General features: G+C 35.4%; 1 protein-coding gene across 1 annotated transcript; it reads right to left on the bottom strand.

Annotated features, from left to right (window-relative positions):
- Positions 1-2,845: 2,845 nt before the first annotated feature.
- On the bottom strand, positions 2,846-6,380 carry LOC108969292. The gene is made up of 4 exons (XM_018933916.1): positions 6,153-6,380; positions 4,737-4,901; positions 4,306-4,681; positions 2,846-4,242 (listed from the first exon to the last, which is right to left on the bottom strand). The coding sequence occupies exons 1-4, from the start codon at positions 6,288-6,290 to the stop codon at positions 2,948-2,950; spliced, it is 1,974 nt and encodes a 657-aa protein (XP_018789461.1). The 5' UTR covers positions 6,291-6,380; the 3' UTR covers positions 2,846-2,947.
- Positions 6,381-17,382: the final 11,002 nt, after the last annotated feature.

The following is a 17,382-nucleotide window of genomic DNA, read 5'->3' as shown; positions in this document are numbered from 1 at the left end:
ATTACATCAGCCTCAACGCTTTCTTTCACCGAATCAATTGGACGGTACTGTACGCACTGGACACTATTGAAAGTAAAGTCAATTGGTTATACAATACTCTTGAAGTAGGAACATCACAATATGTACCTGTTCACAAAAAATCTATCTGTTCCTATCCCTGCTGGTTCTCCTATAAACTCATAAACAAGATTAAAATCAAAAAATCAGCACACACTCAATACAAGAAAAAGGAAACCCAACACAATTACAACCGTTTTATATTTCATATTTCAAGACTACATTTTCCACACAAACTCAAGGCAATCAGCTCGTTGATGCTAACTCAAATGGATCGTCAACCAACGTTCACAGCTTAGAGGTCCAATACAATGATATACTCCAGCAGCTACTCAAATTAAGTCCAAATAAAGGTGCCGGACCCGATGGGATACCAAACGTTTTCTTAAAAAACTGCGCCATCGAGCTTTGTGAGCCCCTCACTCATATTTTCAACTACTCTCTTCAATCAGGTAGTTTCCCTCGTGCCTGGAAACTGTCTTATGTGAGTCCAATACCCAGAAGTGGCCTAAGATCTGAAGTAGCTAACTGCAGGCCCATCTGCGTCCAATCAGCATTAGCCAAGCTCTTCGAAAAGTGGGTTCTGCCTCAACTACATCTAACTTTCAAGGATATCATCACTATAAAACAACATGGAACTATCATCAACTATATACTCAACGCACTGAATAAAGGACAAAAGGTACATTTAATCTACACCGATTTTAGTAAAGCTTTTGACCGTGTTGACCATATGATACTCGTCTCAAAACTCAATAAATATGGCGTCAATGGCACCGCACTGGATTGGCTTAACTCATATTTAACTGACAGGTTCCTACAAGTCAGGGTTGACGGACATCTGTCTAGAGAATATGAGGTCACATCTGGAGTTCCTCAGGAAATCTTCAGAATTATTTCTAACGATTCCGATGTCACACAACTACAACAAGATATCGACTGCCTAACAACCTGGTGCCTTAAAAATAATCTCGATCTCAATGCGAAAAAGTGCGCTGTCGTATCCTTCTCACGCTCTCATTGTCACAAACTACAAACTTAACAACGAGTATCTACAGGAATTAACCGTAATCAAGGATCTAGGAATTATTATAGACAACAAACTCACATTTGCAAAGCATATTGACAAAAACTGTGCAATCTTTTAAAGTGCTTGGACTCATCATCAGAACAGGAAGGGATTTCAACAACCCGAACTCTCTGGTCACATTATACTTCACTTGTACTGCCAATACTAGAGTATGGCTGTGTAATCTAGTCTCCATATACTGATACACTAATCAACCGAGTTGAGAGAATTCAAAACAAATTCTGCAAGACATTGTTGTTCCATCAATCGTTAAGGATGCAGGGGTTCTCCACTGAGGATATCCGCTCCCGTTTCAGTTCTCTACAGCTTAACCTCGCGTCGGAATGTCTCTGATGCGGAATTTTTCTACAAAATAGTCAACGGTCTGATTGACTCCTCAGAAGCACTCAGCAGTTTTGAGCTTGCTCCTACAAGCCTCCCGCTCAGGCATAACAGACTGTTAAAAACAACAAAGACTCAACGAAACTACGTATTCCACGGACCAAATAATAGGATTGCTAATTTTGTAATGGAGGGACATATCAAGCTTTCATCTCGCAAACCAAAAATTTACTGTTTATCTACCACTAACTCTTTACTTACATTCAACCGATTGTGTATATATGTATATCACTTTCCACATTCTTATCTCTATATCATTTTGTATATTTTTAATAACTATTCGATGTATAAAGCCGATTGGCGTATGGTTTAATAAATAAATAAATAATTATTACTTATGCATATGTATATAAAATATTATTATATAATGTTACTAATACATGTATATATTACTTATTTACTTAATAAAATGAAAAAAGAAAATATCCATACGCATGAATCGAGGAATTTTTGCGAAAAAGAGGAATTTCAGCGAATTGCCTAATCATCCCATGGCAGCGCTCCATTTTGTCGTAATTTTTGGTAAACAAATTAGGTTCAAACGAGTGTTAAATGTAATTTTTAAAATAAAGATTTTTTAGATAAAAAAAACCTGCTAAGAGTGTAGAATATGGATTTATTCACAAGTTTATAGTGTAATTTAATTAATTTGAAGTGAAAAATGTGAATAAAGTGTGTTTAATGTGGTGAAATAGCTTCTTGAAATCTACGAATTTTGCGAATTTTTGAACTTTAAGGTCGATTTTTTAATCAGGACTTCCTCTTTCCAACGCTACCTTCAGATCGCGGCGCCAAAGAAATCGGAATTGTGCCGTACTGCGTAGCTCCCTGTTCCAAACAGGATTAGATCGCCGAAATAACCTCCCTTGGCCGTGACAATTCCGGTGGCGTAGAAATCGGACATCTCTAATTGAGTCGTTAAGCCTTGAATTGTATCGTAGAACCCCTTTTTAATATCCCAGCACTATTTTCTTATCCAATATATGTACATATTTGTTTAACTATGACATCCTATTCCATATATGCTGAAAGTGCCACTAATTCTGCCATTATTTCCTTGGTACATTCTGCATCCTTTACTGTTATTGACTTTAAATTTGCCCACCAAATTTATCGAACAACTTCTTTATTGTTAATTAATTAATGTAACATTTACTAGTATAAAATTACTGCAAATTTGTGTATTTCCAAAGCAGTAACTATCTTAACACAAAGCTAACAGTATAAAGATTCAGTATATTTTATTATTTATACCGTTGACGAACATTTTTTTAAATAAATATAGAAAATACAATAGTACACTCTTGTTATAAAATATAGTTTGCTGAATAGTTGGTCTTATTACGCGATTCAAAGAAATTTAAAACATTTAACATACATTAAAGAAATTTAAAACATTTCTCTAAATCGGTAATTATTTCAAAAACATAAATCTTCAATGCTGTACCACAGAAAGGAGTTTGAATTTTCTACAAAGCCTTCTTTTTGAACAAGATTATAAAGGCGTGTTGCTAAGTCTTCCAGCACTTTTATTTGATTTCGGTATGAAGAAATTAAATCCGCCCATTTTAAAAGTAATTCGAATACTTTATTATCCTTTGACAATAGCAGCTGCTGAAAATATGCATTTAGCAAAATATCAAACCAATAAAAGATTCTCATTTCTAATTTCATATTGCAGATTTCGGATGATGACGTTGATAGTTGGCTAAGTTGATTATAAAAGTAATCAAGTAGGAATACCAAATCAAATGAACTCAAATCACTTCTAAAATTATTAATTTTTGCAGCTTGTAATGATTGAATGCCGGTTTCAAGACAACACGCTTTTAACATGGCTGTAGTAAAATTTTCGTATGTAGAGTTGGAACTGCTTTTCATAAGAATGGAGAAAAAGACCTTAGCAAATACAGATAAAGGCGCACTTGACAATCGACTTAATAAACTCGTCATTTTAGAAGAGGCCCCGCATTTTTCCAACAAGAATAGAAGTTTTTCTGAAACTTCTTCTTTAGTAGTTCCATAATTTTCTAATTGATGAATAAAAAACTCAAATAGTGTTCTGTTGATTAGATCTGTTTCCAATTGCGATTCGTGCACAGTAATTGTATTATTTAGAAAGCATTTCCCTTGATCAACTTTTATAAACGGCATACTCTTTTCTCTTAAATCATAGTAATTGTATGAAGTCTGATGGGATGTTGGAAGATGATTTTTATAATCTTGAATATTCGTAAGGGACTCATAATTACTTGTGTTCACAGTGGATACATTTTCTTTATATGAGCAGATAGATTGAAGATAATCCTCCTCATTTATAAGATCACCTTCAATTCTAATGGGATTTTCACAATGATAAGTTCCAAGTAAATCAATCAAAAGTTCTTGGGGCATGCGGTATGTTACCACAGATAAATTTTGACCCATAGCTAACAGAATATTGTCGTCAATTATCCAAATGCGAGAAGAATCGAAGAACACTTTAAAATACTGTTGTGCTTTGACTACTTTGAACTGTGTATTATATAATAATAACGAAGCGCCTTCTTGATTATTATTTGCACCATAAATTGCTACGCAATTCTTAGCTATTCCTAAAATCGATAGTGGAGAATCAACGTTAAGTGTTGAAATAACGGCTACGAAATTGCCCGGAGAATGTTCCGATTCCATGCATTCATCTAGGTTAAGTAGAAATAGTCTGCGGTCTGACCCTGAAACGTCATTATATATATATTTAACATACTATTTTTTTGGTAATTATGCGAGGTACTTACAAATTGTTAGTAATACACAATTATTCTCTCCTTCAACTATAGCATAACCTGATAAACTGGCTGTAATGTCCTTTCGCCCAATTTTTAAACTCTTTCTTTTTCCACCAACTTTTAATGGCATTATTACAAGTTCTATTTCCTTACTATCTCCAGATGGTACAAAATAGGTTAGAACTTGTTCTCCATCGATACAAAAATTTGTATTCGCGTCCTTAATGTTACCAAATGTTTGATGTGCGGTTTCTGACGAATCGGGAATAGAATGTGATTCCCTTAGTTTTGAAAGAGCTTCTGAAAGTCGATCCCAATAACCATCACTATACAGAATTATTGGTTCGCCTTTGCTTGGTATGATATCCACAACATATTTATGTAACTGTTTTTGGAAGAAGTTGTAAATTTTCCTTGATGTGGTGTGCTTGAGTACGTACCTTCAATTTTTTTATCGAATTTATATCAGTAACAGAGGCGTCCCAACAACGAATATATCGGTTTCCGAAGATTCCTACATATTTGTTACTTGAATTGTCAAAGATAACTTTTGAAGACAACTTTTCTTGCGTCGACCAGCTACAAATCTGTTGTTGCGTGGATATCTGAGAAAGATAAACACTACATATTAACTTTTATGAACATTTTTTAAAGTTAATCATAGTTGTAGTTCTAAAGTTATACATATACGTACATATGTACTGAATTTATTGAGAATTTACAGTCTAGTTATTTTGGCGACCTAATCCCGTTTTAGGTTACGATTGTCACCATTAGAGTAATTCTCAGCAGCAGGGGTGTCCAACCCGGACCGGAGGAATTTTCCTGTTGTGTTTTAGCTAAAGGCTCCATCCAAACCTCACCTCGGTCAGAAGTAATACATGCAAAGCATAGGTCCGTAGTAACAAATGTTCAGGTCTTAAGACACATAGAGAGTGGAGAACAAGTTACGTGCCAACGCACCACTGCATCTTTAGTCTATAAGGCTGTGAAATCTGCGCCGCCACTTAAGCCTAGTGACCAAAAAAGAACCTATTCCCAGGAGCTCTAAGCATGACTCTCAGTCGGGTCAGGTATTTGGAAATATAAGAATACATTGTAGTCATATTCCTACTGTGCCAGTAAATTTTTTTAATACCGATCGAGAACTAGTGGAATGTTTTGGAAGACAAACTTTGGGTAAGAGTACAGGAAACGTATAGCTCTATTCCTATGCAAAGACAATAAATTTTAATAGTGAGCTTGCTACGCAGATGTGAAGCGGGGGTTAGGAATGACTGTTATTCGCCATGGTGTTAACCAGGGTAGATCTAATATTAGAAAATTTCACACTTATTAAATATATTATATTCGATTTGCTTACACATCTCTTAAAGTGCGCACTCCGCGACCTTTGGTCTAATGTGCCCTCTCCTGACTCACATTGACTCGCTTAGCCCCACGACATTAATGAAGTCCAATAGACTACCGGGTGCTAGCGAAGCAATGCGGAAACATCATTCCAAGGGCCTTAGTCCTGCGTCTGCACACTGCTGTGCAGTTGATCAGCAAGTGCTCCGGGGTTTCAGGCTCCCTGGCGCAGAACCGGCAGTTAGTGTAAGGGGATAGTCCCGTGCTGTGCAGATGCCTATTGCCCTCATATTATCATACAGTAAAATTTTGAAACAATTGCGGAATCCTTTTCTGCTAAATGTATGTTCCTGAGCTGAGGAATATATATAATCCATTTTTAAAACGAATTTTGGAAATGCAATTGTAAAATTTCCATATATGTATACCTCCTTAAAATTAAAATCACACTTCTGTGTGTTAGTAGACTAAATACTAAGCTTAGATAAATCTTTCGTAGCACTTACCTTCAGAACAATAACAATATTTCTACTTAATGTGATTGTTACACTTCCATTACAATCACCAGGAGAAATACCAAGAAAATCTTTGGAATCATTAATCCTAGATAAATTAATAAATTTTAAAAACTTTGTCACACTCATCTTCTAATCACAATATTGAAAAAAACCGCATTAAATTATTGTAAATAACATAAGACACGCGGATTTTAGTTTCAATTATGGAAAGCATTTTTAAAATATCGATATTTTGAAAACATCGAAACAGACAAAAATATCGAAACAACAATCCATCGAATAATTACGTCCGACTTAGGTTGTGTGCATATATGTGACAATTCTACGATCTAGTTCACAATCCAGAATATAATTACATTGAAAGCCGTAATTTGTAGTATGCTGCAAATAGGTAGGTCGATTATCATGGCTGATTGCCAGAGCTTCAAGATGCCAGGAAAAAAACGTGAATTCATTGCAAGACTTGGGCGAAGAAAATTATTTATTTATGCGAACAGCATGAAGGAAATATATATATTCTCATTTATTGCCCTTTTCGACTTAAATTATTTCTGTGTTTTTAAGTGTTAAAAAAAAAAACACTCATTTGCATTTCCACACAAATTGATGGATATTGTTAGATTTTGATATCAGTCCACGGTAGCAATGGCTGTTGTTTGTAAAAATACGTTATCAGTGCTTTGACTGTAGTTTAAAGTTAGCACACAATTTGATTGGAAAAATTTATATCGACAAAAAGTTCCAGTTTCAAATATGAAAGTGTATAGAAAAAAGTGAGAATGTGTTGCAACTCGAAAGCAACTACTTATTCGTGAAACACTCAAAATTAAAACTCCAGAATGCTATACATTCTTCAGGTTTATGTTGCATTAAGCGTCAAATTCGTTGTTGGGTTTGGCTTTTGCGTTCACACTAGCGATAAGAGCAAAACACCATGCGTCGTACCATTTTTTCCATTGTCTCTCATATCATATTCCTAATAATGCAAGCATGGAAATAATAAAAAAAAATATTAGTTTCTAACGGGATTACAATTCGACCATTTCGGTGCCCATTTCTCCTATTGTCACTCTTTGACCACAGACTAAAAGTTCGGGATAAACGTAATCATAGACAAAATTGCAATCATAGAAACGAATGTACCGGATTTCTCGATTAATCGTCTGCCTAGTAAATTATTCTTTAGTTCGATTACTGCATTGTTAAATAAAAATCCCAATTTTGTAGGTGGTTCTAATTCCAAAACCTTAACACTTTATTATTCATTAACAGCGTTTATAACTTCTTACTTACTTATTGGTCTTAACACGACAGTATTCTCTCTAAAACTGTGCTTGCTGCACAATCGCTTATGTAGTCGATTAGAGTAAATAAAGTTAAGCGTGAAGCGGTTGAGACTTTGCGAGAAGGCTCAGATTTGCAAGGAGCAATGAATGAAGTGGAGATGAACAAATTTACAGCCAGCTGCAAACAGCTCAGTCGCTAAAGAATATTGAACAGAATAGAGCAATATGAAATTGGTTTAATTGGTTTGTGACTGCTTGCTTCAAGTATTGGGAAGCGGTTCGTAGCATCCACCTACATAGTTGCACCGGAACTCTTTATTACGATTAGTCCTCATACATATTTTTGACAAGAAAGCAGAGATATTACCAATCGTAGACAGCTTTAGTAACTTATAAGACTTCTGCACAATTGCCTACTTTGAACGGGGTGTAACATTCGAAAGTCTGCACCATTTTGTTGTGTAGTGTGTTCAGCTGATAATAAAATGTTAAACTATGTTTTGGCAATTATTTAAAAAAAAATTACATGGTGAAATAGCTAACAATTATAGCAGTTAGAAATTCAATCAAATTGGGTAGTTATGCCATGTTTTGTTCGTTAGTTAAAATGTATGCCCTTGTATTGAGTTATGAATTTATAGTTTCATCAAGTTCTTTTCGACGTTTAAAAAATAAGTTGGGTTGGACTAACGTCGCCATTCAATTAGGTCTACTTTGAGATTGTCATATGTATTTGTGTAATGCAACAGAAAATGCGATAACGTAGCATATATGAAATTAAGTGATAACAAATGCGGTAGTTGATAGTAATTGATGATACTTTAATAATTTTTATTTAGTATTAAACAGAACGTGGCAGATTGAACTCTTTGCAAGATAAGAATTTGTTCCGTTTTTTGTGTATAAATTTAGTAGAGGATAGAACGTGGCAGCGTAAAGTACGTGGTGTTTTTAAGTACGTGGTTTGTGTAATCAGGTGAAAAGTTTTATTCAGGTTACAAAATATTGTATTATTTTATGTTTGTAAATATCTTGGCTTGTTATACAACCTTGAGATAACATTGCATTTAATTAAAGAGTGCTTACAATTTATTTTCATATTTTTACTTGTTATAATATTATAAGTTGCAGATGTGTTAGATTTGCTGCTGTAAATTGTCCGGGCGAATGTTTAGAAATGTAATCAATTTAGGGTTGGTCAGTCAAGTGGGAGGTTTCGTGGTTCTTACGTTACTCGACAAATAATGAACTCGCAAATGATAACATTTGTTTTGTAGGGCTTGTATTTTACTGCAGAAAATGAGCATTATCCTCCTGTGATGCACTTGAAATAATAATTACAGTTTTTTTTTCATACATGTTTAAATTTAATTTTTATTTTCATATATCGAAATGACAGTTTTTAATAAAATTAAATTATTATTATTATATTAAATAAATGAATAATTTTGTTTAAACCGCAGTGTAAAGTATGAAGGTAATTTTTGTAAGATAGAGTATGCGGAAAACAACGCCAACATTTAAATTTTTCCAGAATTGCTGAGTTGTCAGTATCAGTAGCAAAACAATTTAATAATAATAATAATCAGTTGTATCACAAATTTTGATTGGAGAATACTATTGCGAAAACCGCCTCTAGCTAATTTTAAGTCCCAACCTTAAAAAAAATAAATTTTCGTAAGTGAATCGTCACTAGGTGTTTCATAATTTTCCTGAATTTCTAAAGTTTTTACCAAAAAAAACTTACAAGTTCTTTTCACTTAATGGTTTTTGAATTAATAATATGAGTTTTGTGAAGGTAATGCCTTTTGTTACTGCGAAATAGCGGAAGACACTATTCCGAAGTATTACCTGATTGGGTTTTTTTTTATTAGCTTTAGATAATCGATAAAAAGGTAAAAGACTGACTGAATTATTGAATAATTATTATTTACATAATTGTAGAAAAAAAATGTTTCGTATAAGATGTGCAATGTACTGTAGATTGGGTATAGGACATACAGCTTTGACGTCAAAATGTTAGGGAATTGAGGAAAATACGAACAAATTATTGTCGTAGCTTGTTAGGATATATGCCAAAAAGCTTAGAGGTATTTAAAAGAACAAAAGTCTAAATGGGGAATGTTCGCTTTAGTATCCCTTTTTGAAGAGGTTTTGCGCAAAGGGGGAGGCGGCTGGGGGCTTGCTACCCCCCTCATTTGAAAGGTAATGAATGGAGCTTTTGAATAAGATTCATTCACCGAGGTGGAATACGGGATTACTTCATTTCCAATATGTAAGGGGATGTACGTAACACTTTTGTTAGTGAAGATCCATCTATCCATATAGACTTCAACTCGTTTAAAGTAATTTACCTTTCCGGGTCCATTCTACAATTTGATTTAGTAAAGATTGCATTCTGTGCCGGTCGTAATGATGCAGATGATACGCAAATGTGGCGATTGCGCAGTTTAGCGGCGTAGGCATGTCGATAGTAAATAAAATGTATAAGAGTGGACCCAGGACACTTCCTTGGTAACGTAGTATATGATTGTCGTTGCTTAATTCTGAAGTAGCGGTTGTTCAGGTAAGGTAACTAGATCGGTTAGATACTGTGGAAAGTTAAGTTTTAATTTAAGAAGTAAGCCATGGTGCCATCCTCTATCGAACGTCTGGGATACGTCAAGGAAAAGAGCTGTGCAATTTTGCTTTTTTTCCATCGCATCTTCAATGCTCGTTATTCGATGAACTTGATCGATTGTGGAATGTTGAGATCTAAATCCAAATTGATGAATGGGTATAAGTTCCTTTATTAATATTTTGCAGTCATTTTTCTATTGAACGTAAAAAAAAATTTTATAAAACATTTTATAAATAAACCGAAAAACTAGCTCCATAATTTTCTACATATTATAAAAAGTTATGAAAAAAAAGTTATGAAATATAAAAAATTATGAAATTTTATAAATTAATGTGGTTTTAAACCTTTACAGAATTATAAAATAATTCGTTTTTTATTGAATAGTTTTGATTTCTTACCAGATAATCTTTCTGGAAATATTCTATAAGATCCCAGCAACGATTATCAAATGATAATCCTTTCCAAGGTTGACTTTCGTTCATTAAAGCTTTCTTTTCATATTTATGCTGATGTTTTTTGTGGGATTGAGGTCAGAAGAGTGAACAGACTTAGCCATTATCTCAACACTGTTGACTCTACTCTACTTTTTTAGCGTACCTACTTATTGACACAGGGCCACATATCCGTTTAAGCGCCGCCTAATTTTATTTTTTCTCGTTTTTATCATAGTTGTTTTATCTTAAAAACAATCTACGTCACAATGCTTGCTAAGATGGCGTTTACATGGGGACTTTTGTCACTTATTATGGGCAAATTATCTTTTGGTACCAATCTGTGCGTTCACACTTAGGAAAAGAGTTCAGCAACTCGAGTTTTAGTGTCTTCCTTATCATAAAATTTTCGAAAATGTTTGTGCGTTTCGGCTACGCGACTCTTACAGCGTGATGCATAGTTCATTTTTATGTTGGCCTCATATAATGCTTAGGAGGAATTAGAAACTATGAATAATAGCCGCTATTAATTGTTTCAAAGAAATGCTCTCTTTCGTAATTTTGTTACTACTTCTAAATTTTTTCTATTTACTATAAAATATTCATGAATAAAATGATATATAAATTGCATTTAAAACAACTAAAAACGAAAGTGTATTAATATTTTTATGTAATTTAAAACAGTAGAAGTAACTTCGTTTTTATTAAAATAAATTTATAAACAATATTATCACATTTAATTTTTGATATTATATGTACATATGTTCGTATTTTTTCAAATTAAGAAATTAAACTCATAAAAGTTTATAATATGTGTGTCAAGAAAATTTTGAAAAATATGTGAGTTTATAAATTCTTATTAGTTTTTGTTTTTTCGGGACATTTGTTTTTAAGAATAATTCGTAAAATGATCACAGCAATATGAAACATGCATGTGTATTTAAACAATGTATAGATATGTATATATTTATAATATGTATTCAAGTGTTATCAGTAACCTTATTCTGATGAAGGCTTTTATCCGAATACAAATTTACCATGTCCGATCGCAGTATGAATAGTTGTGAAATATATTTGTTAGAGAACTTTGTATTGCACTCATTCATGTAACATCATTTAAGTAATACGCGTTTTCACAACGAATATTGCTTCAATGTACGGAATACTTCGGAAACATCGTAATGGTCTTCATCATCGTAATCTCTTCCGCTGATAGAGTACAATCAGGCGCAAATCTTGTCAGCAACTCTTGTGTCTGTTCAAATATGCGTTTATAAGAAAGATCTGGTGGACAAAGCACCCACAGAGGGATAACGTCTTCATCATCATACCGATGATTATCTCAGTTTAGTAATGTTCATTCGATGTAAGTTATAATAGTAAAATTGCTTGATGAAGATCGTGTCTTTAAGATAAGATTAGATAAATAACTGAGGAATGCACTGCGACCTTAGGTCTATTGTGCACTCTCCTAACTAGTGCTAGCGAGGCGATGTGATCCCTATCCGGAAACATGGCTCCAAGGGCCTTCGTCCTGCGCCTAAAGACTGCAATGCAGTCGATTAACAGGAGCTCCGGTGTTTCAGGGTCCCTGTCGCAAAACCGACAGTTGGCGCAAGATGATAGGCCCATGTTAGCTAAGTGCCTTTTCAGCTTGCAGGTGCCGATATAAAATGCAACCAGGATCCTGAGTTTGATTCTTGTGAGGTTAATTAACGAATTGAACCTCTTCTGGTTATACCCCCCAACTAGCAGCTTGGAATGACGCATACCATACGCTCGCTGCCAATATCTTTCCCTGCACACTCTTTCTATACAGCTCAGTGACTTATTGAGTTTGGTTTTTGTTCGTCGAGAGAACTTTGCTCCTCAATTGGGTACTCAGTGCGAAGTAGCACCTGTTGGCAAGAGTTATCTTACAAAAGTTGTACCTGCTCGATTAAGTTCCGCAGCTCGAATATTTTCTCCAGCAGCAGGTTGTTGTCGGTGGCGGTGTCGGCTTTAATCTTTCACACCATACAGTTTATGGAATCTTATACGCGATGTTGAGAAGGCTTCTCCCACGGTAGTTGGCGCAGATTGTGGGGTCTCCTTTTTTGTGGATTGGGCATAGCACACTTAAATTCCAATCATTGGGCACGCTTTCTTCCGACCATATTTTACAAAGAAGCTGATGCATGCTCCTTACCAGTGCTTCGCCGCCGTGTTTGAATAGCTCGGCTGGCAATCCATCGGCCCTCACCGCTTTGCTGGTTTTCAGGTGGGTAATTGCTATTCGAACACCTTTATGGTCGGGTAATGGAACGTCTGCTCCATCGTCATCAATTGGGGAATCGGGTTCGCCGTCTCCTTGCGTTGTACGTACTGCCATTCTGCAGGCTGCAGAAGTGGTACCTCTATAATTTAAGTATGCTCTGGGCATCGGTGACTAGATCACTTTTGGGGTTTCTTCTGTAAGCCGCCGCATTTTTTCGTAGAGTTCTTCATACTCACGCATTTCGGCCTCATTCTTTTTCTGTCTGCAAACGCGTCTCGCTTCCCTCTTCCCTCCAATCTATCCCATCCCGCACGTGCTGTCGTCGATCGAAACGTTTCGAGGTAGGCAGTCTGTTTTCTCTCTGCTGCGACACGTAAGGAGTTTTAAATGCCACAGTTCCCTTGCACCTAATTGTTGTTGACGAGTGCAGGAGTGCAAGCCGAGTAGAAAATCGTTCGGCTGTCTGTTATAATTGCAGCTGCTCGACGTCGAACTTTCCTTGTGTTCATTGACGTGCGCTCTTTGATCTGGAGGCAGCCAGGTAGCTTGATGTATTTTCTTGTGCTGAAATCTAGTACTACAGATAACCATATTTTGGGCCCCGGCGAAGTCAATCAGCCTCAACCCATTTATGGATGTTTCGTTGAAGAGGCTGAATTTACCGACCATAGTGCCAAAGATACCTTTTTTGCCCACCAAGGCTTTAAAATCGCCAAGCACGATTCACTTTCCCAATTAAGGGACCGGAAGGTGCATGCCCTCAATTCGTAGTCCTTATTTCGTTTGCCATGGTCGTCATTAAAAGGGGGGTCACTCATCCGAGGCTTGTTGTTCCCTGTCATTGGTATGATTTTATACGTGGCGAGTCCCAAACCCAGCGCACAACCTTGCGGAGAGGATGTTTCGCCTTCTCACTTTAGCTCGCCTTCAAACGGATGTTCTTATGCTACCCAGAGGATACTTGGTCAAAGACCGGGGTCGTGAGCTGCTTGAGTCATATGTAAAAGAATCGCTTCTGGCCACTCCCAAGTGAACTTCTACACATGGCCCTATCCTCCAAAAACAGTATTATTAAATTACTACGCGGTTGATACTACAGGTGGACAAAACTGAACCCCTTCCATGTCCACAAAATTCCGTTAATTGAAAAATAAAGTGTTCAAAATATATATCAATTCAAGTTAAAAATTTGTTACAGGGTATCACAGCTGGGTCATCAGTGATTAAAAAAATTTCGAAAAATGGGTATTAAGTTTAATTTTCATATCTCCCAAACAACTAAACCTTTATCCACCCGAAGTTACCAANAGGTGCATGCCCTCAATTCGTAGTCCTTATTTCGTTTGCCATGGTCGTCATTAAAAGGGGGGTCACTCATCCGAGGCTTGTTGTTCCCTGTCATTGGTATAATTTTTTACGTGGCGGGTCCCAAACCCAGCGCACAACCTTACGGAGAGGATGTTTCGCCCTCTCACTTTAGCTCGCCTTCAAACGGATGTTCTTAGGCTACCCAGAGGATACTTAGTCAAAGACCGGAAGTCGTGAGCTGCTTGAGTCATATGTAAAAGAATCGCTTCGGGCCACTCCCAAGTGAACTTCTACACATGACCCTATCCTCCAAAAACAGTATTATTAAATTACTATGCGGTTGATACTACAGGTGGACAAAACTGAACCACTTCCATGTCCACAAAATGCCGTTAATTGAAAAATAAAGTGTTCAAAATATATATCAATTCAAGTTAAAAATTTGGTACAGAGTATCACAGCTGGGTCATCAGTGATTAAAAAAATTTCGAAAAATGGGTATTAAGTTTAATTTTCATATCTCCCAAACAACTAAACCTTTATCCACCCGAAGTTACCAAWGGTGCGACAACTCTCACACATCGGAAGAATAATTATTTCTAACTGTAAGCATAAAACATCAGTTTTAAATACGATTAAATGTTAAAATTGAAGACATGAGGGGACACCGCCCACTCTTTTGTGAAATTCCATATAAATGAATGTTCAGCACTATGTGCTGTTCAAGTTTTGTTTATTATTAAAACCAAGTTAAAATTTTGAAATATACATTTTTTATTCAGCACGATGTGGTGTTAAACTCCAAATTATAATTTTTATAGTATGTACTATTTATTCAGTACTATGTGCTGTTGTTAAAATGAATTACAACTGATCTTAGAAGCCCTGCTTGATTTCCCTACACTTGCCACAATTTTGGCGCTACTGCACCTGATGCTGTTGTTAAACTGTACCTTTTGTTGTTGTTGTTTAGACAACAGGTGAATCGCTACTACCGCGCTTATGTTGTTGTAGCGAAGAGTTTGCCAGTTCATGGGAAAATGCTGACGCGGACTATTCCCTTGCTTGCTGGCTAGCGTGGAGTAGTTCTAAGAACGCTACAGAGGGCAGATTAGCAGACTAATGTGTTAACTTATATCAGAAAATATTCTACCAATCTGAACAAATTTTGGTGCAATATTCTTACGGTTCTGCTCATAGTAGGCTTTATGCAGAAAATATCGGTCAGTGGGTAAGGTATCTTAATGAAATTTGGTGAGAATATTCTTTKATAACATGTTAATWAATTTTAKTTTATAAAGTTTTGTAAACACCTGGTTATATTTTTTTCAAATTCCGGGACGTACCGGGGAAAAGCCCTTGACCTAACAATGAACGATGGGTTTTTCTAATGAAAATATGCATATGTTTTGATAAATTTAGGCTTTTTAGTAATACAAACTTAGTTTTCTACTCCTTATTCTCAGGCTCTTCACTGAAAATACGGGAATAATTACTGTCTACAAGAATGATATAGGTATACAATTACATTATTAGCCTTCCGCATAAGAAAAAGAAAATTTTTGTTGATTTGTTTCGCCAACAAATAACAATATTTTGCGCTTTAATCCAAGGTGGGATCAAACGGTATCCTTTTTATTGACTACTTACCCAAAATGATTTTTCTCCAACATCGTGGAATTTCGATTTGTAGGCCGTAAAAGCTGTCGAATACAATTGAAAAATGTTATACATGGATAGGTACGGTTGTGGTCCGATTTCGCTAATTATCACATCGTAATCTAAGAACGTCAGGCTAATGTATTGTATTAAATTTATCAATTTGGTGAAACAGTTACTCAGATATAAGTTTTCATCCAATGTAGATGGCGCTACGTCTATTGTTTTTTCACCGTCTCCTAAAAGGGTTTTCTGTCTCATATGTATAGGATTAGTTATTTATTGAAATTTCTAACATAAACTTCTTAAGAGGCGGGACCACGGCCACTTTTTTAAAGTATTCAAATCGCCGGCGCTTTTCCCTAGTGCGATTTGCTCAAATCTCCTCACCATTCTGATAATTTTAAACTCTTGCAGCATGTTGCTTGAGAGTATAATAGTTTTGTTCACCTAATGGTTGTTTATAACACCCAAAACCAAATTACATAGAATAGGTTTATACAGATATAAATGATGACAAAACGAGTTGAATTTCGAGTGATTGTCTGTCCGCCTGTCTGTGCCAGCGATAACACGAGTAAAAATTGAGATATCTTGACGAAACTTGATACACTGGTTCCTTGTAAGGAGGACGAGTTCAAAGATGGGCGTAATACTGTAGTTTGGTATAATGAATCACAATAACGAGGAGTATATTGTCACCTAAAATGCAAAATAACGTTTCATCACCAAATTCGAAATTGAGTGTCTTATTGATTATGATTCACTATTACATTTTTTTCCACTCATGTTCCATTTTACTTCATTTGTTTCATTCATGCCACTGTAAATTTCCGAAAATGTTGTTACGTTACTTTGCATTTCAGGTGGTGATATGTGGTTTGAATATTTTTAAAAAGTGGACAATAAATCATTAACTAAATGCGCCAGAGACATTAAATTTAGCATCATGGCATGGATTGCCCAAGAGGGCTTCATAGGAGCAGTTATAAAAATTGGCGATTGGCGTGGCACCACTCACATTTACAATTTTCAACCGTTCCTACATTAGAGTATGAAAATGGGAGATGGTTTCACTTTCTAGTATACAAATCAAGAACTATATGGATAAAACCTTGTACAAATAGCTACTTCATCTTGCGGTCGCAAATTGTCGAAATCGGACTACAAAATTTCAGTCCAGACATCAAACATGTAGACCCCAATGCGTATGGTTGACTTTTTTCCAAAAATATCGGTCAATCAGTGATATATGTATATTTTTGAAATTAGGAATAGTATTTTCCTGATAATAGTATATCTGTATGCCAAAAATGGGTTCAATTAGACGAATATTTCCCTTAGCCAACATATACTTAATAAGACGATTTTCGAATTTCCGTCTCACTTATTCTACATATATACATAGATCAATATGTAAATTATTTTCATTACATTGAGTAAGCGTAGGCTTTATACAACTAACTAACTTTATGATAACATGCATTAATTTCAAAAATAGATAAAATTGGCTTAATAATACCCTATCTTCTTACCTTTTAATATGTAAGATCACTTAGCAAAATAACTGAACGAATAATATTGAATATACTATAGTTTAACGCCAAAAATATGCGACTTTATAACGGGTGATTTTTTAAGAGCTTGATAACTTTTT

The sequence above is a fragment of the Bactrocera latifrons genome, unplaced genomic scaffold (genome assembly GCF_001853355.1).
Source record: "Bactrocera latifrons isolate USDA-ARS-PBARC rearing strain unplaced genomic scaffold, ASM185335v1 scaffold_248, whole genome shotgun sequence".
Lineage (NCBI taxonomy): Eukaryota > Metazoa > Arthropoda > Insecta > Diptera > Tephritidae > Bactrocera > Bactrocera latifrons.
Note: the sequence above shows the minus strand (reverse complement) of the source record. Positions and strands in the feature narration are given on the sequence as shown.

Coding starts and splice junctions, on each gene's coding strand:
- LOC108969292 (XM_018933916.1), bottom strand. CDS start 6,290: ATGAGTGTGACAAAGTTTTTAAAATTTATTAATTTATCTAGGATTAAT. Junction 4,902..6,152: donor ATATTGTTATTGTTCTGAAG/GTAAGTGCTACG, acceptor TATCTTTCTCAG/ATATCCACGCAACAACAGAT. Junction 4,243..4,305: donor TTGTGTATTACTAACAATTT/GTAAGTACCTCG, acceptor ATGACGTTTCAG/GGTCAGACCGCAGACTATTT.